Source organism: Eleutherodactylus coqui, chromosome 13 (genome assembly GCF_035609145.1).
Source record: "Eleutherodactylus coqui strain aEleCoq1 chromosome 13, aEleCoq1.hap1, whole genome shotgun sequence".
NCBI lineage: Eukaryota > Metazoa > Chordata > Amphibia > Anura > Eleutherodactylidae > Eleutherodactylus > Eleutherodactylus coqui.
Window position 1 is genome coordinate 49,801,400 of NC_089849.1, and position 23,974 is coordinate 49,825,373.

The 23,974-nt window shown below is 43.9% G+C and overlaps 1 protein-coding gene across 1 annotated transcript in view; it reads left to right on the top strand.

Moving 5' to 3' along the window:
• TGM2 (transglutaminase 2) overlaps positions 1-23,974 on the top strand; it is a 56,841-nt gene that overhangs the window by 21,668 nt on the left and 11,199 nt on the right. The window contains exons 6-10 of the mRNA XM_066587189.1: positions 3,029-3,206; positions 3,291-3,426; positions 3,625-3,728; positions 4,520-4,759; positions 9,219-9,503. Of these exons, the coding sequence (XP_066443286.1) occupies positions 3,029-3,206; positions 3,291-3,426; positions 3,625-3,728; positions 4,520-4,759; positions 9,219-9,503 (943 nt within the window). The remainder of the gene's footprint in view (positions 1-3,028; positions 3,207-3,290; positions 3,427-3,624; positions 3,729-4,519; positions 4,760-9,218; positions 9,504-23,974) is intronic.

Genomic DNA, 23,974 nt, shown 5'->3' on the forward strand with positions numbered 1-23,974 from the left:
TGTGATTAGATAAACAGTATTGCCACCTGAGGCCCTAAAAGTGGTTCCATCCTTGGTCTATAAGAAGGCTCTCAGAGGCTCCCTGTGTGTAGTGGGCATCTTTTTCCGCTTGTATAAAGCTTGTTGACCACTAGACGCCTCTGCGATGTAATTGAAGAAATTTTGCCCAGTTGACACAGCTTGAGATGGGTGCATTGTTTGAATGCGAGAAGTTGGATGGTCGTATCAACAAATTGTCCACCACCTGGGCTGTTCTGACCAGACTGTTAGGAGGTGTTGGGATCAGTTAATATGTGAGGGCATGCATACAAGGCGACTAGGCTCAGGATGCCCTCAACAGACCACCAGTAGAGAGAATCGTCAGACTGACCAACAAGCACAGGCAGCTCCAATTGTTTTGTTGTCCACCATCCAGAGACAGGTGACACCATCATTACAGACCCGTATCTGTCAAAACCATGTCCAGGTGTTTGGCTGACGGACATTTGGCTCACATTGCATGTACTGTCTTTGACACCCATCCACCATCACCTCTGTTCGCAGTGGTGTTGTGAGCGACGAAACTGGACTGCTGCAGAGTGGAAGCAGGTTGTCTTCAGAGACTAATCAAGGTTATTTTTTGGCACCAATGATGGCCGTGTTCAGGTCTGCAGACCTAGGGGTGAGCGGCTCAATCCTGGCTTTGCTGTGGAGCGGCACATTGCCCCCAATTGTAATGTGGTGGTCTAGGGGGGTCATCACATATGACAGTCAGTTCCCCCCTAGTACTGGTACGAGGGACAATAACAGCTCAGCGATATGTTCAGGACATCCTGCAGCCACGTGTGTTCCTCTCATGGCGGCTTCCAGGAGGCAGCAGGATAATGCTCGGCCGCACACACAAGGGGGTCACAGGAATGTCTCCACAACATAGAATAGAACATATATGGGACCATCAAGGATGCTAACTTCAACAGGCTATCAGTTTTCACAATCCAGAGGCTCAGTTACAGCAAGTGTGGACCAATGTGCCACAGGATATAATACAGAATCTGTATGCCTCCATGCCTGCCTGTATCACATCTTGTATCCAAGCTAGAGGCAGTACAACAGGGTACTAGAGCCTCCATGCCTGCCCGTACCACATCTTGTATCCTAGCTAGAGGCAGTACAACAGGGTACTAGAGCCTCCATGTCCCCCATATCACATCTTGTATCCAAGCTAGAGGCAATACATCAGGGTACTAGAGCCTCCATGCCCGCCCGTATCACATCTTGTATCCAAGCTAGAGGCAATACATCAGGGTACTAGAGCCTCCATGCCCGTCCGTATCACATCTTGTATCCAAGCTAGAGGCAGTACAACAGGGTACTAGAGCCTCCATGCCCGCCCGTATCACATCTTGTATCCAAGCTAGTGGCGATACAACAGGGTACTTATAGCAGTGTTACAATCACACATAGAAAGTGTCCGACCACTCCTTCTAGGTGCTTGGTTTTGTTTTTGACAATGAGTGTATCAAAGTGCAGCGGAGTGCAGTCACAGCAAACACAAATATGCACCACATGTGTGCACAAAAAAAAATGGTAAGACTCGCACAGCCGCGTGCAAAACACAGCGTCCACCGTGCAAATACACAATGCAAATGCATGCGTAAATGCGCTTATGCCTGTATGAAGTCGGCCTTGTATAGTATAAGCAACAAAACGATTGCAAGTTCAAGTGCCGTATGAGGACTAATGAAAATAGTAAAATAAGTAAAATGAAGAGTTTTTAATTATTTTTAAAACAAATAATATTAAAATTTAAAAAAGAAAAAATGTTCGCAGTCGTCGCATCAAACAAAATGTAAATGTTTCAAAAATCTAAAACTTGGCATCGCTGCTTCCGTAAAGGCCAATTTATTAAAATCTCATATTATTAATCCTGCATAGATAAGCCCATCAGATAAAAAATGGCGGAACTGCATTTTTTTGGTCACTCCGTCTCCAAGAAAAAGTTGAATAAAAACTTACCAAAAAGTTGTACTTTCTCTAAATTGGCACCAATAGAAACTATAGGTAACCCCTCAAAAAACAAGCCCTCACACAGCCCCATTGACTGAAAGATAAAAAAATTATAGGAGTCAAAATATGGCAACAAAAATAATTTTTTTTTTTTTTTTTAAAGGTGTTTTCATTCTTTTTTAAGTGTATATAAAAAACTATATCAGTTTGGTATAGTTGTAATTAGAGATAAGCGAAGGTACTCGTTTAGGCCGATTTCGCAATCGAGCATCGCTTTTTTCGAGTAACTGACTACTCGGGCAAAAAGATTCGGGGGTCGCCGGGGGTGAGCGGGGGGTTGCAGAGGGGAGTGGGGGGGGGGGGGGAGAGAGAGAGAGAGAGCTCCCCTCTGTTCCCCACTGCAACCCCACCGCTCCACCACACTGCCCCCCGCCACCCCCCGAATCTTTTCGCCCGAGTAGTCAGTTACTCAAAAAAAAGCGATGCTCGAGTACGTTCGCTCTTCTCTAGTTGTAATCTTTCTCACCCACAGACTAAAGATAACATGTAATTTTTACTGCACCATAACTATCGCTAGTGTGACTCTCCCACCTACCCAGTTATAGCTTATATATAGAGATAGCTGAGCATGCTCGGTAAGGGCAGTTACTCGAGAGAGCACCGCTATTTTCGAGTAACTGCATGCTTGTCGGAGAAAGTTCGAGGGGGTTGCAGAGGGGAGTGGGGGGGGGGGGAGAGATCTTCAATGGTACCATTGAAAAATACCACTTGTCCACAAAAAAACAATCCCCCATGTAGATATGCCAATCGAAAAATAAAAAAGTTATGATTTTTTTGAAAGTGGGAATACCAGAACTATAGAATGTGACCTGGTTGTAGACATGAAAGAGATAAGGCACAAACAGTCTTCAATACTAAGGGGTTAATAATTAGGTGCCTGCTGGAATAGGATTTCAGTGTTCTTTGCCTTTTATGATATATAGGACATATTTTGGCAATCCCAATTTGTTAATAGCTTTGAAATTCTACCCTTGTCATGCAGGTGAATTGTAATGATGACAGTGGGATCCTTTATGGACGCTGGGATAACTGTTATACCGATGGTGTAAGCCCCATGTTCTGGATCGGCAGTGTTGACATACTGCGACGATGGAAAAAGTTTCGTTGTCAGGCAGTGCGATATGGCCAATGTTGGGTTTTCGCTGCAGTTGCCTGTTCAGGTGTGAAGAATAAGAGTGTAATCTAAGAGAAAAAATAAGTCTAACCATGAGTATTAAACTAAATTAATTTATGTTGTATTTCAGTTCTGAGGTGTCTGGGCATCCCAGCTCGAGTCGTCACCAACTACAACTCCGCACATGATGCTAACCGTAATTTGGTGATTGAACAGTATGTGGACGATCAAGGGAAGACTCAGAAGAAGCAAAAAGAAATAATCTGGTAAAATGATGGAGTGGCAAAAAATGTTAAATACCAAAAATTATCACCAGCTGTCTGGTTGGTGGCTGTGTGGGCTGATATGACAATAACTCAACATGGCTTATATTTAAAAAGAATGAAGCTGGGGGTATTGGAGATTGATATCAAGACAAAAGTTTTGCTCTCTTGACAAGAACTTTTTGTCATTTCTCTATGAAGGAACTTCCACTGTTGGGTTGAAGCCTGGATGAACCGCATGGATCTTCCTGAAGGATATGATGGCTGGCAGGTTATTGATCCAACTCCTCAAGAGAAAAGTGATGGTCAGAATTTGCCCTATTTTCTCTCTTCTTGTTTTTTTTTGTCCTTAGTAATACGGTCCTCAGGGTAATACTTATCAATGCATTATATATTGTTTTAAGAATGAAAACCTAAATCTGGACTATAATGCTATTGAAGAAAGGTTGCCCAAGTGGGAACTCTGTTGTGGTACTAAGTTATATAGATGTCCATCCTAGGTCAGAAGTGCTTATTCTTCCCTACAAATCACCCCCTAGCTCTCGGACAGGTCACTTGCTAAGATTTTGATGCCTGTAGAGAGTGAGGGCCATCTGCAAATTCCCACTGCTCATTAAGATCCAGGACAAGGCTAACCCAACCTTAGTATCAACTTCTATGGCAGATCCACCGTTCGCCACTGTGAGCTGTAGACACTGCTGTGATAAAAAAAAGAAAAAGCTTCAGAGTGAAGATCAAAATGGACTTTCCATTATGGTGACAACCTTTGCTGCCTAAAGGCATGGTTTTTCTCCCACCACCACCATTTTCCCAATCTTTTGGGCAATTCACCATTATGTTTTTTGTTTTTTTTTTAATAAGAAAAATACATTTACTGTGGAGAGGGGAAATCTTGCATGGTTATTACCACCCAGTTAAAAAGGGGAAGCAACCCCAACTGGAGGCCCTCTCTCTAAGAGCCTCCTAACAGCCACATGGGCTGCCTTCATGGCTTATATGCCTTTTCGTTCAAAGTAACGAAATTATTTTAGGAAAGAAATATTGAAAACTAATGGAGATCTACTATTAAGGTTTAGACCTTCTCTTCTCTTGCCAGGTGTGTACTGCTGCGGTCCAGCTCCTGTTCTTGCTGTCAAGGAAGGTGACCTCGCTATAAGCTATGACGTCCCATTTGTGTATGCCGAGGTGAACGCAGATGTGGTTTACTATTTAGAGCAGAAAGATGGTACTGTGAGACAAACCAAGTTCACTGCACAAGTTGGACAAAACATCAGCACTAAGGCTGTGGGAAAAGACAGTCGAGAAGACATTACCCACAACTACAAGTACCCAGATGGTAAGTGGAAATATATGGAAACCCAAGCCAAGATGTAGCCAACATCCAGTGACTATTGCTCAAGTGATTGCGGAGTTGTACTAGTGATTAAACAGGACTACTTGTAGCATGGTCGATTTACAATACATGTAATATTCCTTTTAACGGAAACCTATGGGGAATTTTTATTTTATTTTTTACTATTCAGAATGTTTTGTGATAGTTTTATAGTTACTTTTAAGGCTCATGCACATGACTATATTATGGCTCCATACAACCACTGAGTTGTACAGAACCGTAATACAGCATATAGAATTTTGTCAGTTTCCAGGGTATGCTCCATTGGAGTTCGTGACACATCTAAGGGAAAATAGGCTATCTCTATAATACAGTATGATACAGTAGAATGCAGACTTCACAAGGCGAGTGCCACCATGGACAATGAAAATGGACCACTTTCACTGAGTGTCTGTATTTTACATCAAAATCTGTTCAGTTTTTGCACTTTCAACGCATAAGTGTCATCTACGTGTAATTTTTTTTCCCACCCATCTAAAAATATGGGAGGTGGCCTAGTAGATGTCATTTAAAACTTCCATTGAAGTCAATGAATGTGTAAAAAATAAAAAAAAAAGGAATGCACTCGCATGCCATGTGAGTGCATTCTATCACTTTCAACACACCCATTGACTTGAATGGACAATTCTGGTCCAAGTGTCACACAGAATAGGAAATATTGCAATTTTTTTTTACATGGACCTTCAGTCCATGAAAAAAAAAAAAAAATCGCTTAAACACGCATTGACTTTAATTCTCCAAAGTTCAGTCAGTTTCAAACTTTGGCAGAGTTTGCACTTTAAACTTAGCCATGTGAATAAGCCCCAGGGGATCCATGTGCCACCCTATAGGCTGCATATACAAGGATCTTGCCTTATATTAAGACCACTAATTAAGTGTAGATTATGTTTGATGCTGACATTATGCCATTGTCCGACCTCGAGTATATTTCTTGGCAGTTCCTTCATTTGATTCTAAGAGCACAAAGGAGTCTGTTAAGTTCTCAGAAGTCTCAGCCTGCAGGTGCCAACCAGCAGAAAGTATGTTGTTCTGATCCTGGTCCACACAGTCGTTAATTAGTTATTCCTCAGGGTAAATGCCACTAGCCCATCAGATTTGATTTTTTAATATCCTGTCTGATGCGAATTGGAAACAAAGCTCAATTTTGACTTAATGATGTGTGGAAAACAATTATTTGTTTTGCTGAGCACTGCTGAGAATTATTACAAGTTCCTTCTCTCAGCACAACTTCTATCTGCCCACTAGTTCAGAGAGATACTGTGTGCTTCAGACTATAAGACGCACTTTTTTTTAGCAAAACACCTTGTTAACCCTTTCCAATCCACTGTCTGACGTCTGAAGACATTCTTATTGAAGGCTGTACAGCTCTGATGTCAGAAGACGTCCGGCAGGGTATTCTTACTGTATATTACTGGCCGCTCTGTTGTCGGTGCCTCTCCAGCTTGTCACATACCGCAGTACTGGCTCTAGCCAGCAGGTGGCGCCATTGTATAATGGCAGAAAGAAAAAGCCCCCTAGGAAACTCTGAATCCAAAATTGGATTGCAAAGGGTTAAAAAGTCCCTTTGTAATATAGTCCACAGTCAGGGGAGCAGACAGCGTCAAACCTTTAATCGTTTTCTTAATGATCAGGCAGAAAGCGCTTAAAGCATTTTCTTGATTTATTGAGTTTTGCTTCTCCTAGGCACCTCTTTACTCTGTGCTCCTGACTAGCCTCATTCTGCTAGTGTGGAAGCTGATCACCCTCCCTGCACAGTGACCAGCCATCCTTGCCGGGGATTGTGTAACCCTTGCATGTACACAGTTGGTCATTGTTGAGTCCAGTTTCCTCTGCCCGATCACAGAGCCGCCTATATTCACAGCCATAGTGACCAATGCAGCCATCTCCTAGGTAATCCCTTTCTACCAAGCCACCAACACCACTGGATATCTCAATGCTGAGAGATGGCTATAGTTGGCTCTCTGATTGGGCAGAAGAGGCTGGACTACAATCAAGCTGTAGGTCCACAAAGGACAAGAACATTGTATATTTTTCATGATGGGGGAATTAAGGAATATTTTAATTGACACCCATTTTGGAAGCAGACACATTACTCTTTACTTTAAGGCCTTAGTCACACGGGCGTTTTTTCACGCGATTTGCGCATCGCATGACGGATGCGCATGCGCAAATCGCGTGACCGGCGCCGAAAAATCGGCCCAAAAATCGCCCGAAAATCTGCTCCTAGCCGCGTTTCATTAGAAACGGGCCGGAGCTGTCCAGCGCATTGCATTCAATGGAGACGGCAATACAGCGGCTCCATTGAATGCAAGCGCTGCGGGCGAGTGTGGGATGAATTGTCGGGAAGGGGTTAAATATATAACCCCTTTCCTGCAATGCATCCTGAAAAGTGAAAAAATAAAAAAAATGTATGTACTTACCTGCTTCCGGCAGCTGGAGATCCCGGCGGCCGGCCTGCAGTGGGTGTGAAGGGGGTGTGACTCAGGCTTGCCCCTGATTGGCTCAGCGCTGAGCCAATCAGAAGCAAGTCTCAGTCACACCCATTCATGAATTCATGAATGGGTGTGACTGAGATCAGCCTCTGATTGGCTCAGGCTGAGCCAATCAGGGGCAAGCCTGAGTCACACCCCCTTCACACCCACTGCAGGCCGGCCGCCGGGATCTCCAGCTGCCGGGAGCAGGTGAGTACATCCTTTTTTTTAATTTTTTCACTTTTCAGGATGCATTGCAGGAAAGGGGTTATATATTTAACCCCTTCCCGACAATTAACCCCGCGCACGCCGGCAGCCCATTGCTTTCAATGGAGCGGCTGTATTGCCGCTCCATTGAATTCAATGGGCAAACATCGTTCTTCTCTGCCACAGCTGTTCCAGCTGTGGCAGAGAAGAATGATTTGTCTTCTATATGTTCTCATTGGGGTCGGCGCTGCTGCCGCCGGCCCCATTGAGCGCATATAGAGAAGAGAACAGGAATCGCAGATCGCAGATAGGTGCGATCTGCGATTTCTGTTCTCTAATTTATCGGACGAGCGCATAAAAAGCGCTCATGTGTCCGATACCATTGCAAAGCAATGGTTTTAAAAAACCGCCGGACGCATGCGCATGCGCAAATCGCGGCAATAAACGCCCGTGTGACTGAGCCCTTAGTATGAATACAGGGTGTCTCAAAAGTGTGGAAATACTTATATAGAATGAAAACTATGTGGCAGTCAGGGGTCTACTTTTGCATACAAGCTGAAGGGGAAGGGGTAAACCTGTTAGGCTATGTCAACAACATGACCGCCATTTTGAATGCCACCATCTTGCACTACGATATTGGAGCTCTGTCCTGCATATTGTTAGAGTCATGTGCCGGCCCTTCTCCGACATCAGAGCTATGCAGGGAAATCTTATTGCCGGACGAGGGCCAACACTGAATTTGGAAAGGGTTAAGTAGAAAGACCAGGGACTTATTTGACAGTGAGGCAACAGCAGGAGGACATGGACCGGACTAGAACTCCACCATGCAGAGGAATATCTGGCACCCTCTGAGAGGAGCAGCCAGACTAAATGCCCTACAATAAAGGTTGTAGAAACTTCCTCCCCATAGACCAGTCACACTCCACACTTTTAGATAGATGTGCACACATCGGCACCCAGCACCAAATGACTGTGCGCATGCGCCAATGCCATGATCACATGGGCCTGGGCAGACAATGTGACATTCCTCTTCACCCAACTATAGATCGAAGTAGGCATGCTGCAACACGGTGTTTCCTAAACTCCAGTCCTCATGAATCCCCCCAACAGGTCATGGTTTGAGGATATCCTATAGAGGACACCTGTGGCAATATCTGAGGCACCGATAATTATGTCACTTGTGCAATACTATGGAAATGCTAAAAACAAGACCTGTTGGAGGTCATGAGGACTGAAGCTTGGGAAACAAACTTTCAGAAGATCAGGTTGTCCTGTACGGGCAGCAAGTGACAAAATATCAGATAAAGAGGTTTTTTTAGGATAAAAAAAACATGGCTGCTTTCTTCCAGAAACACCTCCACTATATGACATGAATGGGCTTGAACTGCAATACCATATACAACCTGTGGACAGGTGTAGTGCTGTTTTTAGGAAAACAAACAGCTATGTCTTCCCATTACTGAATGTTTTACTTTAGAAGCTGCATTGATCTTGTCCATGGGCGTTGTGTGGTATTGCTGCCCACCTTTAGTCTAGTGGAAGGGCCCAAGCTGCAATACCAGACGCATCTCATGGACAAATGGTGGCATTGTTTCTGCATGGAAAACCTTTTTCCATACGCCATACCACCACTGTAGGTGTTATACACAGAAACATACATACTTACGATGTGGTATCAGTTGATTTGCATCTTCATAATTTTTACTACCTTCTCTGGTTCTTAGATTCTGAAGATGAAAGACGGGTCTTTGAAAAAGCAAATCAGTACGTTGATGTTCCTCGACCACCAAAAGCAGAAGCCCCATCTGATGTTGGCATAAAAATTAAAGTTTCTGAAAAAATGGACAAGGGTAGTGATTTTGATGTGTTTGCCGTTATGAACAACAATACTGAGGAGGACAAGGAGTGTAGGCTTACGTTTTGCGCGCGTCCTACCAGCCTCACTGGTGATGTGGGGCCAGAATGTGGAAAGAAGGATCTTCTCAACCTCAAGCTGCAAGCAAATGCAGGTAAAACACCCATTTTTTCCCCTTTTATTGTAAAGCAGGCTAGACACGAGATAATGTCAGTTGAAACCGTTGATTTTATGTGCATTAGAGCCTCCATACTCTTCCTCAGCTGCATGTATGTGGGGACGGCCATTTTGCTTTTCAACACACCCAATCCTTTTGTTCTGAAGGGAGATAAGCTGCTGCCAGAGGAGTCTAATTGTGGCTTATTGCCAATTTCCATGTAACACTTGTCGCTCAAAATTGGCTCAAACAAATGAAATTGAGCAATTATCGTTACATCTAAAGAGAAGCTAACGACTGAATGACTAACAGGAATTGTGCACTTCTTGTCAGTAGTTCAGTTTTAGCCAGCATAAAAATGATCGGCGGCTCGTTCACTTCACGCTACATTTAAACACTCCCCGCTTAATAGAATGTGAAGCACTGAATGAGAAGTGAACATAAGTGAACGATTCTCAATGGTGATCTACCCGTCGAAACAGGCTATACGAGCGCGAACAATTGTGAACTGGTAAGCGGTGAAGTCACTTGCTCATGCACTCGTTGAAACGAGAATCACCTTGTGTAAAAGGAGCATTACTCCCTTCTCCCCATTGCAAAGACATGTACACTCGGTAGAGCTTACATGTATATGGGATTGGGGGGAGTCTGGAGGAATGAGTTGTCCTCTATGCTCATTTGGCCATCTAAAGTGTTCGGCCAGCTAATAATCATATTTCAAACGTGGATGCCATGTCTTGAAGTAACTTATCATAGAGTGGTTCAGTCCCATTTAGGATAATCTATTAGCCACAGTAGAGCCTAGTGTGGCGCAGAGTGCTCACGACCTGAAGGTTGCAGGTTCAATCCTTGTGTGGTTCAGGTAACCGTCTCAAGGTAGACTCAGCCTTCCATCCTTCTGAGGTTGGTAAAATGAATACTCAGCTCGCCGGGGGGGATTAAAAAATGACTGGGGAAGGCAACCCGCAAAAACAGCCTGCCAAGAAAACGTCACAACGTCACCCTAGGACTTTACCTTACCTATTAGCCATAGGCGGTGTAATTCTTCAGTTCTCCTGTGGTGGCAGGAGAGGAATTGAACTCCAGCTGCTGGGTTTCCTCAGAGATCACCACTGATCGCAGGTTGTCCTACTGCATGGACCCATAGTGATCAGCGTTGGGGGGCCTTCTTTAAAAAAAGTGGACCGCCCAGAATGAAGTGTAACGTAATTGGTTATCTATATTATTCATAATCCGATAAATGTGTAATGTTTAAAACTGTAACTAAAGAAATCTACCCCAAAATGTAAATATATTCCGGTATATGTTGAGAGTACTCCGTATGCAGTTTTTTCCCTAATGAAGTAATATAGGGTTGGTGGGGCTTTGTTGATGTTGGGTATTTCTTCTGTGATCAGCGGCTTACTCACAGATGGCAAAGAAAAATGTTTCCATCTGGTGGTACTGTATAAAGGGGAAACTCTTCTACATTCAGGAATGTTCTACATGTAACAAAAAATCTGCGTATGCTCAGGATGGGAGGTGTGCGAGGGAAAAATGTTCCTCTGGCTATTAAACATTTCTTTCCTACCTCGTTTGTGAACCAAAGATTTCTAGAAATACCCTGTTTCCCTGCAAATAAGACATATCCTAAAATAAGACATAGCATGATTTTCCAGAATTTTTGAGGATGCAAAATGATTTTTCAGGCTTTTTGAGGATGCTTGAAATATAAGCCCTACTCCAAAATTAAGCCCTGCTAACAGTTAATTTAAAAAGTCAATTTAAATAGTGTCCAGGCAGCTATACATGTAAAAAAACTTTTTGAACAAAAATTAATATAAGACACTGTCTTATTTTCAGGGAAACACGGTACTAGATTAGTGATCTATTCATGCTGGAGCGGATATATATTACATTTGGCTTCACTCCTTTTACGGCTGCGTTACTGAGAAATTTGGATAACTGGTTAATTTCTCTTGTTCTTTTTTTGGTGTTCCATCTCGTCCCTGAAGAATGTTTTATGTGTGAAAGGGCAGGTGGCATGGTTTATCCATTTATCACATTCATGGTCTTTGGACAGAGTGTTGATCAACTGAGGATCAAGCCGTGTTCTCTGACTGCTTCCTTTTACCTATTATGGTCAGAATTTTGTGAAAGGAATGTTCTCTAAACGTGGACATAATTAATAGAGGGTTTCCCTGTTCAGGATCTCCTGGCCGGAGTGGAGAGCTGTTACAGAGTGTGTCTCACTGAAGGACCTTTTCTGTATCATGCACACAACTAGAGATGAGCGAGCACGCTCGGATAAAGCAGTTACTCGAGCGAGCATCGCTCTTCTCGAGTAACTGCTTACTGGTCCGAGCAGGCTCGGGGGGATTGGCGGGGGGTGGCGGGGGGGGAGAGTGAAAGAGATCTCTCTCTCTCTACACCCCGCTAACACCCCCCACTCACCCTTGCCGCGCCCCCCCTGAGCCTACTCGAACCAGTAAGCAGTTACTCGAGAAGAGCGATGCTCGCTCGAAAAACTGCTTTATCCGAGTGTGTTCGCTCATCTCTACACACAACCCATTTATTTGAATGGGCATTGTGTAATGCTTCAATTCTCCTGCGGGTGTGCTGCAGAGAAATTGAAAGGCTGCTTCCAGGTTTCTGCACAGATTACATCTTATCATTCAGGATCCCAGCATGGGGGGCATTTCGTGATCTTTTTATTGTCAAGTAACCATTTTAAGGGTTCGTTCATATCACAGTTTTTTTTTTAATTTCCGTTTGGCATTTCTGCCAGTGGAGCTACTAAACAGAAAAAATGTTTCTATTTCAAGTCCCATTGATTTCAATGGAATTTTCTGAGGTTCAGTTATGCTCACATTCAGTTCTGTTCCATTTCATTTAGTTTTTTTCCCCCCCAGAAACAATAGCGCAGCCGTTTGCTCTATTATTTCAATTTTTTTAAAAATTAAACAGATTCTTTTTTCTTTAAGATTCAGTCAATGGGTAATAGAATTCCACAGAAAGGCTTCAATTTGGTTCAGCTCTTGATGCTAGTTTATTAGATCCGTTTTGCTATCTGTTTCATTAAAAAAAACCCAAAAAAAACCCGATCCATTCAAAGCAGAAATCAAAATGCTGATCTGAACGAGCTCTAACAAGTCAAGACTGTCCAAAGCGGAAACCCCTTTAAAGGAAAAACCTCATTACAAAAAACAGAGAAACCAATAGTGTAGGTAAATCCTATAGAAAATCCAAGAGCTCCAGATAAAACATAAAAACTGTAGATGGTGAAGAACTTACTTCACAGGGGGGACTCTGGTGAGTGCACCCCTAATCCAGTACCGCCTGAATACCACTTGTGGTTTGGATGGAGCAGCGTGGTGATGGGGACTTCACACGTTCCAAAGACAGGTTGTTATATTCACAGATAGAAAACAAATATACATGCAACACGTTTCGGCTAACAGCCTTTATTAAGCCTCCGATGAACTTCTCTTGGGATTCCTATCGACGCTCTCCCAAGGGGATGTCTGAATAGACCAGTGCATACGTATATTTAACCCTACCTGGATATAGGATGTACCAGAGCACCCTGATATATGGGTGACTCTGTTAAATCGGGTGAGTGCAATCAGTATTTGTATATACCTTATATTCCTAACGTATCTGCTCAAGGTTCCCTATCGATTGTTTCTACAAAAACGGAGGGGATAAAGATCCAGCAAATAAGGAAGTTCTACTGGTCTGCTCTGGCATATTATCTTCACAGGACTGGACTGAGCACTCAGCGCTTTTGTCTCATCTGCATAGATCATTTATATAGTGGATAGGTACTATACAGGTGTTAAAGTTTAAAATTAGTGTATCTTCTAAATGCTGAAAAATATCTGTTGCCTATTATGAAGGGCCGCTGTCATCACTAATGCTGATGATAGTATAATACTAGTGTAATACCATAACAGTACAATACAATGTCTAAATAAACCGCTATACAGTTACTAAATCAAGCTAGCATATAGTACCATGTTGCATTGCCATATACACTAATTAAAAAAAAAAAAAAAAAATCCCGCCCCTAGAAGGAGTTGTTGTTTTGCTGCAAAACTTGGCATGCAGTGACATCTCAGGCAGATATGATTAGAGTTGTGGTGCGATTAGATAACCAGTCTTGACACCTGAGGCTCTAAAAATGGTTCTACCTTTGGCCTACAAAAGGGCTCCCAGAGGCTACTTGTGTGTAGTGATCTCTTGTTCCGCTTGCGTACAACTTGTTGACCACTAGACATTCTTCTAGGATGCAATGGAAGAAATTTTGTCCAATTAACAGAGTTCGAGAGAATGAATTGGAAAGCGAGAAGCTGGATGGTCGTATCAACAAATTGCCCACCATCTGAGCCATTTTGACAAGACTGTTAGGAGGTGTTGGGACTGGTGGATGCTTGAAGGTACACACAAGGCTACTGGGTTCAGGACACCCTCGACAAACTACCAGTGGAGAGGATCATCCGATTGTCCGACAAGCATAAACAGCTCCAACTGTTTGTTGTTCACCATCCAGAGACAGGTTGCACTATCGTTATAGGCTCCTATGTCTGTTGGAACCATTTCAAGGCTTGACTGGGGGACATTTGGTTTCATGGCACCCATTACATGTACTGCCTTTGACACCCATCTGCCATTACTTCCATTTGCAGGGGTGTCATGGCAGGGCTTTGAAAAGGTACTTGCAGCAGGATAATGCTCCACTGTACATGGCAAGGGTGTCACAGGAATGTCACCACATCATTGTCACACTTCCATGGCTGCCTGTATGGGACCATCTGGGATGCTAACTTTCACGGTTGGCATATTATACAGAACCTGTATGCCTCCATGCTCACCCATATCACATCTTTTATCCAAGCTAGAGGCAGCCCAACAGGGTACTAGAGCCTGCTTGTATCATATCTTGTATCCAAGCTAGAGGCAGTACAACAGGGTAATAGAGCCTCCATGCCGCCTGTATCACATCTTGTATCCAAGCTAGAGGTGGTCCACAAGGTACCAGAGCTTCCATGCCTATATCACATCTTGTATTCAAACTAGAGGCGACCCAACAGGATATTAGAGCCTCCATGCCCACCTGTATCACATTTTGTATCCAAGCTAGAAGTGGCCCAACAGGGTACTAGAGCCTCCATGCTGTCCCATATCACATGTTATATCCAAGCTAGAGGTGGTACAACAGGGTACTAGAGCTTCCATGCCCATCTGTATCACATCTTATATCTAGGCTAGAGATGGTGCAACAGGGTACTAGAGCCTCCATTCAAGTGTTCAGTTTGCTGCAATAGATTATCCTTTTGCTCTGATATTGTAATCACTTACAATATTACAATCACACAGTGAAAGTTTCATTCAATTTCGACAGCTCTTTCTAGGAAAGGGATTTTTTTAAACAATTTGTGTAATTGCCACATAATACAATTGAATACAATAAAACCACAAATTAAAATGCAAATTGTTTAATTCTCCACTTTCAGGTTGGTTTTGGGGATCCATTACTCATGGGGCCCCCTAATAAGAGGATGCCTTGGCAACTGCACAGTTATCACAAACTAAAAATTGCCTTGATCCTATGCAACCAGTGGGTACTGTTGTACCTTGACAACACCGGAAGTGGTGGGTGTAGCCAAATGTTAGGGAGCTTAACATCCAGGTCATGTCCCCAGTGGCTGATTGGCTGCACTCACCACTCCGCCGCTGTGTCTTCTGATGGGCTACAGAGAATTGTCCCCGTCGGCCGGTGAGTAACCCCGACGCTGTGGATTGTGCTTGGCTCCTGCTCTCTCCCCTTTCTGCTGCTCTCTCCACTGTCTGCCATCAGCTCCTGCAGCCGGGGGCTTCAGCATGCATGGGGACATTAGGTGAGCTGGGCGGCAAGGTCCTGCTGGTAGCGGCAGGGGGATGGGGGGCTGGGGTTGTGACTGCAGGGGACACGGCTGGCAAGGTCCTGCCGGTGGCAGCGGGGGACGGAGAGCTGAAGTTCTGGGTGCAGGAAACACCAGCGGCAAGGTCCTAGGAGCGTGCAATGACGTTTGCCAGGGATGGAGGTTAGGGTTAGTTTCACAGTTAGGCTTACATTATTAGCTGTAAATGCTTCCATGTTACTGCTGGACGGCACTCACATGGAAGAATATACAGCTACTAATGTAAGCCTAACTGTGAAACTAACCCTAACTCTCCATCACAGGAAAAACTCCTTCCATGCCGCTCTCCGGCTCTGAGCTGTGCTGGGTCGGCAGCCAATCAGGAGCTAGGGGTGTGACAGGGACGTTCCTCCATCTAAGCCCTCTCAAACCCCTAGCTTCCGGTGGCATCAAGGTACAACAGTACCCAACCAGTGTCATATACAACCAGAATGCAGTTGCCAAATCCAGGGAATTTAATTTGTCCTCTACATAGCATGGGCAGATAGCAGCCACTTACATACAGGAAACAAAATAAAGTTGTTTGAAGGCTACATAATGCACTAGCGCCACCCTCAGACAACTTTTATTGTTTAACTGGTCCCAGTATTCCAGCAGATAAAGCTCTATCTTACATATCTATGGATGTCATAGCTGTGCAGACTTGAAATAAGGTGGACAAAGCTAAAATAACTTGTATTTTTAATAGCTTCTGTTTTCTGGCATTACTTACCCCAGAGAGAAGGTAAGACGACCATAGCCCTAGTTATAAATTGTTTGTTACAGCATTTTGGCTCAGTAAGGTCTCTGAAATATATTAATGTCAAATATCGGCATTTCATGTTGTGTAAGTCTCCGTGCTGTGGGAACATTGTATTTCTCCTGTGTTGCTGTATCAATAAACCGATAATAAGCTTTTACTGCAGTTGTGCTGCTTTATAGTGCGATACTGTGAGCCTCTGATATCCAGTGAGCAAAAAGACTCTAATAGAGCAATTGATGGGGTTCTGCTGAGGTTCCACACAGGTTTCAGAAGGTCTGTGTTCTCTGTACATTCCCTGAGGAAATCGAAACTATCTAACAAATCGGTGTTAATAGTCTATTCTTCTTGTCCGCTTGTTGATCGGACATACCGTATGTTATACATATAGCATAGTGTTATAAGCTGCACAGCATCAAAACCCTCCCTGGTGGCCTAGGAGCTTGGATCACTACGTAGGCTTAAAGGGGTTGTCCCGAGGCAGCAAGTGGGTCTATACACTTCTGCATGGCCATAATAATGCACTTTGTAATGTACATTGTGCATTAATTATGAGCCATACAGAAGTTATAAAAAGTTTTATACTTACCTGCTCCGTTGCTGGCGTCCTCGTCTCCATGGTGCCGACTAATTTTCGCCCTCCGATGGCCAAATTAGCCGCGCTTGCGCAGTCCGGGTCTTCTCCTCTTCTCTATGGGGCTCCGTGTAGCTCCGTGTAGCTCCGCCCCGTCACGTGCCGATTCCAGCCAATCAGGAGGCTGGAATCGGCAATGGACCGCACAGAAGCCCTGCGGTCCATGAAGACAGAGGATCCCGGCGGCCATCTTCAGCAGGTGAGTATGAAGACGCCGGACCGCCGGGATTCAGGTAAGCGCTGTGCGGGTGGTTTTTTTAACCCCTGCATCGGGGTTGTCTCGCGCCGAACGGGGGGGGGGGTTAAAAAAAAAAAAAACCCGTTTCGGCGCGGGACATCTCCTTTAATGACATAATGTTAATGCCTCAATAATATATTCATAAACCAGCACTATACAGACATGTGAGCTGGACTTCATATTGTAAGCGCTGCGGAATATGTTGGCGCTATATAAATATAGATTATTATATATCCCAGGGGCCTCAGGGGCCCATAAGGCCTCTCTTCTCCATATAAAGCTTTATATTTAGGGACCCTGTTACAGGTTTTGCATTGGGGCCCAGAAGCTTCAAGTTATGCCTCTGCGTTAAGGGGTTAAAAGAAGTTGGAGGGGGCCCCAAGATAAACTTTTGCACCCGGGCCCATGAGCCTTTAGCTACGTCCCTGGCTATATATATGTCAGCTAGAGTTACCTTGGTTAGTTATTCCTTGCTGTTGCATGAAACGTCTGCCCTCTTTTTCCTCAAATGATCTTAATTCAGACCCACTCAGATTTACTTGGGGTTATGTGTCCAGTTCCTAGTCAGTTTCTCAGTCTGTGTGATGCTGTTAGATGGACTCTACCACAGAAACTGCTATGCCACAATATTTTAAGTCGATTTGAAGCAATTTCTATTCAAATTTTAATACACTACCAGTCTGACACAATGATACTTATACTGTACCATCCTCTTTTGTACAACCTAATATGACATTGTTCGCCATTTTTGAATTTTCTCTTGACTTGTCTAATCATTTTCCATTTGATATGATATGCTGTTTGTTTATTTTTATTGACCATTGATCTGCTGCCTGTTTTTGCCTTTTAGCTATTCACCTACTTGTTTGGGTGTATTCTTTTATTATAATTTAACAGTATTTTGTCTTGTTTTATTCAATTTTTATTTTCTTTCTGTGCTTATATGTTGTTATCACTTCTAGTACCTTACATAACTTTCATGAATTAGCCACACCCAGCATGACTGAAGAAAGGGTTCGCCCCGAAACGCACATGCTATCCTAATTTTTATTATACTCAATAAAAGAGACGTTGGATAATATGTCCTACCGTCCCACTCTCTTTTCTGGAGAGCTGCGCCAATGCACCAGTGTTCTTTCTCTATAGCTTTTCATATCACTGCCGTGCCCTCCATTGGGAGGCTCTCCTGATTGGCAGATCCTCCACAACTTATTCAACTTTTACAGCCCACCCTAAGGTTATTTTTGGTCTCCAGATACTATCTGGGATCAAAAACTTCAATAACTTTGGGTTTGCTCCACCCTTCTCCTTTCCTACTACAGGACATTATAGGCATGGCAGCCAATTTCAGAGCTGAGCAATCGAGTACTGAGCTCTGTCATTGGCTGCAGCACCTGTTATGTCCCATAAATGGGCTGGGACAGCCTGTAAACGGTATGTCAGAGGAGAGATAGGGACTGGCGGCAAGGGACACAGCAGTAGCGGGGAGGGGTGAATATATGCCTACTTGTTGGTTTACTGCATACAGAACAGACTTTTAGTGAGAAAAATACAACTTGGACCACACCTTTAAGCAGTTCATTGTCCTGTAACCCCCTTACTACAATGGGGGTTGTTCACCATGAATGAAAAGAGGTCCATCAGCTTTGAATTCCGCGCAGCATATTAATTTCAGCACGGCTTGGCCGCAATGGCTTCTCCGCAGTATGTGGACGAGATTTTTACAAATCTCGTCCACTGTGCTGGTTAGGCGCGGGCTTAAGATTGCTGGCAGAACTTTCTGCGCGGAAATTCCGCGTCAATTCTGCCCCGTGTGAACTGAGCTCTACAGTTAGGAGAATGAGGAAAAAAACATTTTTTTTCAGTGTTTGTAATACGATGTATGTGTATGATGTTATTACATTGGCATTAGATATATGGATAGCATTGTTATGTAATATACTATTTAGTATTGCTGCGCTAAGAGCTTTGCGTTATGGGACGCAGATGTTCCTCTGTGGTTCCTGTAACAATTCATAATGAACACAATATTAGTTTTCCAAAGAATCGTTTCCTAGAAAGATTGGCAGAACTACATTATATTTTGCTTCTTGTATGCAAAGACCTGAGGGCTGAACCTTCTGCTGCAAACAAAGAGGTCCCTGAATGTATAATAGAACAATAAATTATAAGCAATTTGGTAATCTTCCAGAATTCTAGACCAACATACCACATAATCTGATTACTGATGCGATTATAGAATACTGTACAGCATTTTTTTGGCGGCCCATGGCTAACCAGCTGGTGCCCAACAAGTTCATGAAGGGTACAGAGCAATTGTTTTGCATTGACCTCAAACATTTAAATAATTCACCACTTTAATGCTTTTAGCTGCCCATGGGTATAAGGATATGCACCCACTTGCATTGAAATCAATGAACTGTATGTCGGAGCTGACTTTGCTTACATTGAAATCAATGGGAGCTATAACTTCCATTGCATTTCTGACTCCAACCCCAATCTGGATGTACGGCCCCACTGCAGTGAGTGCAGGGGCTGAGATAAACTGATAGCAAGCAGCAGATCCTGCCAATCAACTATTGATGACCTATCCTCAGGCTAGGTCATCAATACTGCAAGAGATGAAATGCCCAGAATACCCCATTAATACATGAGTAAGTGCAGTGAGCTGAAGGGGGCAAAAGTAGCTCGAGTGGGTTTTCTAACTCAGGCCTAGTCACGGTGGTGGCCACTCTGCGTAGAGTGATGACCACACAGTCAATGGATTACACAAGGATGATTGATGTCAGCAATGGGTAATAGTTCAACGTGACACAAGTGCCTCTTAATATGATGGTAATGGTGAAATAAACAGTTCAGACGGATGAGCTTTTGTAAAACCGGAGGCACGCGGTTTTTACTGACTCTTTCAAATAAACAGCAAATAGCTTTCACTTGGCATGTCCAGTAAGCGATAGACATCTTCAACAGTACATTGCACGGACGAGTAACAACAGTTTTTGCATTCCTTAACTCTCTCTCACTTTGGGTGGATGAGATGGCCAGACTAAGTTATCTGGTCGCTGCACGGGGTGACTATTTGTGAAGGAATGGAGGAACTAGCATAGGTTTGCCGGAAGGCACACTGACTTCAGACTAAGCAGGATTGTGAATCACTCATGGTTTAAGTCCCATTTTCCTTCCAGTTACTCGGGGTCTGCCCTAACTCCGATACCTTCTGGTAGGGTGGAAAAAGACACTCCTGCAACAACTCACTTCCCTCCAGGCATGGCTTGTTACGATTCAGCCTTGGTTAAGCTGGACCTGATATCAGCTCAGACTTGCCTTGAGCTCAGGCTTAACTTGATTCCTCAAGGGTTTTACTCTCCCCACTCCTCCTCTTACCCCTTCTCTCTTATTTTTTCCTTCCTTCTCCTCCTTCTACACCTAAGAGCTGTCTTTTTATATCAATCCCCCAAACCAATCCTGAGCTAGAGGAAGTTCCCAGTACCCAATATCAGAGCTAGCTAGAGATGATTGACAGGACATAGAGCAAGTTAGGGTGAATTGTGCTAGGTCACACTTAGGTTAGATAGAGAAAACACCAGACACAGACAATACACATAAGTTACTACAATTGACAACACGCACCACATGAGGTAGCTATAAAAGTGCTCTGGGGGGCCCCAACTTTGGGCCACTACATGAGCATGCTCAGCTGTTTGCATACTCCTTATAGAGTTGTTTGTAGAGTGTATACTTGGCCATAGCGCCACATCACAACTGTATTTCTGGACAGGGTCGGGTGACTAGAGGTCCCTATAAAGTTGTTTGAAACTTTGAACCCCATTGATCTGAAATTTATGAGCTATCCCATTAAAATGCTGATTACTAGATTAGCCACCTTTAATTAAAAGGGTTTGTTCAGCCCTGAAGATTCATAACTATAGATGAGTGAGTATACTCGCTGAAGGCAATCGCTCGAGCGAGCATTGCCTTTAACGAGTATATCCCCCGCTCGAGACTGAAGGTTTGGGTGCCGGCAGCGGGCACGGGGCTGCGGGGGAGAGCGGGGCGGAACAGAGGGGAGATCTCTCTCTCCCTCTCTCCCCGGCTCCCCCCTGCTGACAGCCGCTACTCACCGCTCCCCCGTGCCGGCACCCGACCCTTCTGTCTACAGCGGGGGAGATACTCACTAAAGGCAATGCTCGCTCGAGCAATTGCCTTTAGCGAGTATACTCGCTCATCTCTATTCATAACCTATCCTCAGAATGGGTCATCAATAGCTGATCGGCAGCAACGCCCGTTGATCAGTTATTCCCAGGGCTGCTTTGTCAGTCTATGGAGCAGGAAGAACATAGCTGCATACACTTTGCAGTGGCCCAGCATGATATATTGGAGGCTCTGTTCCCATTGCAATACCACATCAGGCCACTGCAAAGTGTACGGAGCTGTATGCTTTCAACTCCACACACTGAAACAGTGGTCTGGTAAACAGCTGATCGTCGGGGGTTCCAAATGGTAGACCCTTGCCGATTAACTATTAATAGGCCATCAATCTTCAGAGCTGGACAATCCCTTTAACACACTGTCCTCAAACCCTGCACTAGGCATAACACAATCTCTAGCATTTTTGTACAGGGTGCTCATTTACAATGTTTCCATCACTTTTCGAAGTTTTACACTTGGCTGACAGGTTTTTAATTGCGTGACTCAGAATGTTGCAGGAAACCGTACGCTGGGAGCTCTGAGCTGTCATGCATCGTATAAAGCTTTTGCTAGGATCTTGTTCAGGCAGTGCAGTACTGTTCAGTTTTTTATGCAGGTGATCCGATAAAGAGGAAACGTATAATGTAAAAACTTATATTTCACTCTTTTTTGGATCCAGTCCCAGATTTGGCGCATGACCAATAAAATCTATGCCAAAAAGCTAATGTACTAAGGACACTTCATATAAATGTGCCCCTAGGTGCAGCAATATACCATTTATTGCTGCTTCTATATATTATTCCACCTCAGATTTTCCAACTCGACTGTAAATGAGAATCAATGTAGACTGTGCATAGCCGTTTGTCTGCCCCGGGGCTCAGTTCAAGTTTCCCAGGTTACAATTTGTATTTTGCCTATGCCAAAAATTTACTGTATATAAAGTGATGAGGAGAACGAATATTCTGTTCAGAGCAATTAGGATAAAGCGTGGGTTATTAAATGAGTCAACACAGACAAATGTCTCAGAGGGATTAAGATGTATCTTGAGGATTAACGGCAATAATGTAAAACAGGCGCAAACTACTGTTTGTCTTTCACAACCAATGAGTAATAACAACCTGTAGTAATTAATGCTCATTAGTGGCGTCACACAGTGTTTTTGGAAAAACATTGCATTTTTGTGGCAGTTTATAAATGAGCCAAAACCAGAAGTGGATTCAAAAGGAATGGGACATAAAAAGGAAGACATGAGGGTGTTTTCAAGTGGCTGAAAAAATTGCGCAAGATTGGTGCGTTGCAAGATGCACAAATATGAACCCCATTCTTTTGAAAGGGGTCATATACATGAGCGGTATGACCTATGAACCCCATTCCTTTGAAAGGGGTCCATACACACGAGTGACACGTCCTATCTTGTGCGAGCCCTCACATTGTTTTCAATAGAGTTGGTGGCAACATTGCACCACATGCTAGGTGCACTTGAGTGCAATGCGATGTGAGGTCTCCCTATTGAAATCAATGGGGGACACTCCGCGATCCTCCACCTCATATTTCTTCCTGCTGAATTCACTTTGGACTTTGGCTGAAAAAAACTATATCAAAAACTGTAATCAACATTGAGAAGTAAATGGCGGCATGCACCACAATATAGTGAGGCTTGAGGAAGCGGGTGGTCATGATAAATGGCTCTTGTTATCTATTGCACCTGTCTGGCTGTACCCCATCAATTGTATGTTCTTCATGGAGTAAAGTAACTGCAGTTTTATATTTTGGTGAGCGAGAGATGTCGTGTCTTCTTAAGGAGAGCACTCAAAAAGTGTGGGGACACCTAAAGATGGGTGAGTGGGTCAGGGGATGGTATAGTCGCTCCCCAAGGAGAGCACCCAAAAGGGGTTTAGGGACACCTAAAAGATGAGTAAGGAGATCTATAAGACCATGCTAGCACTTCTGGGTAATTTATGCAAATAAGGAGGTTATAAAGTCTCACAGACTAAGCCAGAAGTCTGCTGCACACTGATGAGGGGCATCCATCCTGAAACGGTCTGTCTGTGCATGGTTTTCTGGCTTGGTTTCCCATTCTCAATCATTGATAAGACTTGTTATAAAGTCAGCTGTGCGGGTGCATGCTGTCAGTGCCTGCAACAGCACAGAAGTCAGGGCGGAAGTCTCTGCGCTGACCTCTGTGTAGTGGCCAGCGCTTGTAACGGAAGGCACGGCTCGTGTTGATTTCAATGAGACCCCAGCCTGCAGTTACAAGCATCGGCCACTATACAGAGGTTGGCGCAAAGACTTCTGCTGCTTCTGCTCCGACCTCTGTGTATTTGCAGCACTGACAATATGCAGCCACTCAGCTGAACAGTCAGGGTCCCGAGCGACGGACCCCAACCGATCAACTATTGAGGACCTATCCTGAGGATAGGTAATCAGTAGTATTCTCCCTGGAAAACCCCTTTAAGTTGTTCAGTTTTTCACTTATTTTGTGATGGCCGACTCATACAAACAACGTATGAACAATGTTCATTTGTTTCTTTGATGTGAGAGGGATATTGGCTCGGAATTCGTAACACAGGGTCAAACAGTCAATCAAAATTTTTATTTTGAAGTTTTGAAAAGGTTGCATCTACAGATGAGCGAATCTACTCTTTTTGGGCGTTTTTGCACTCGAGCTCCGCTTTTTCCGAGTAACTGACTACTCGGACGAAAAGATTCGGGGGGCACTGGGGGTGA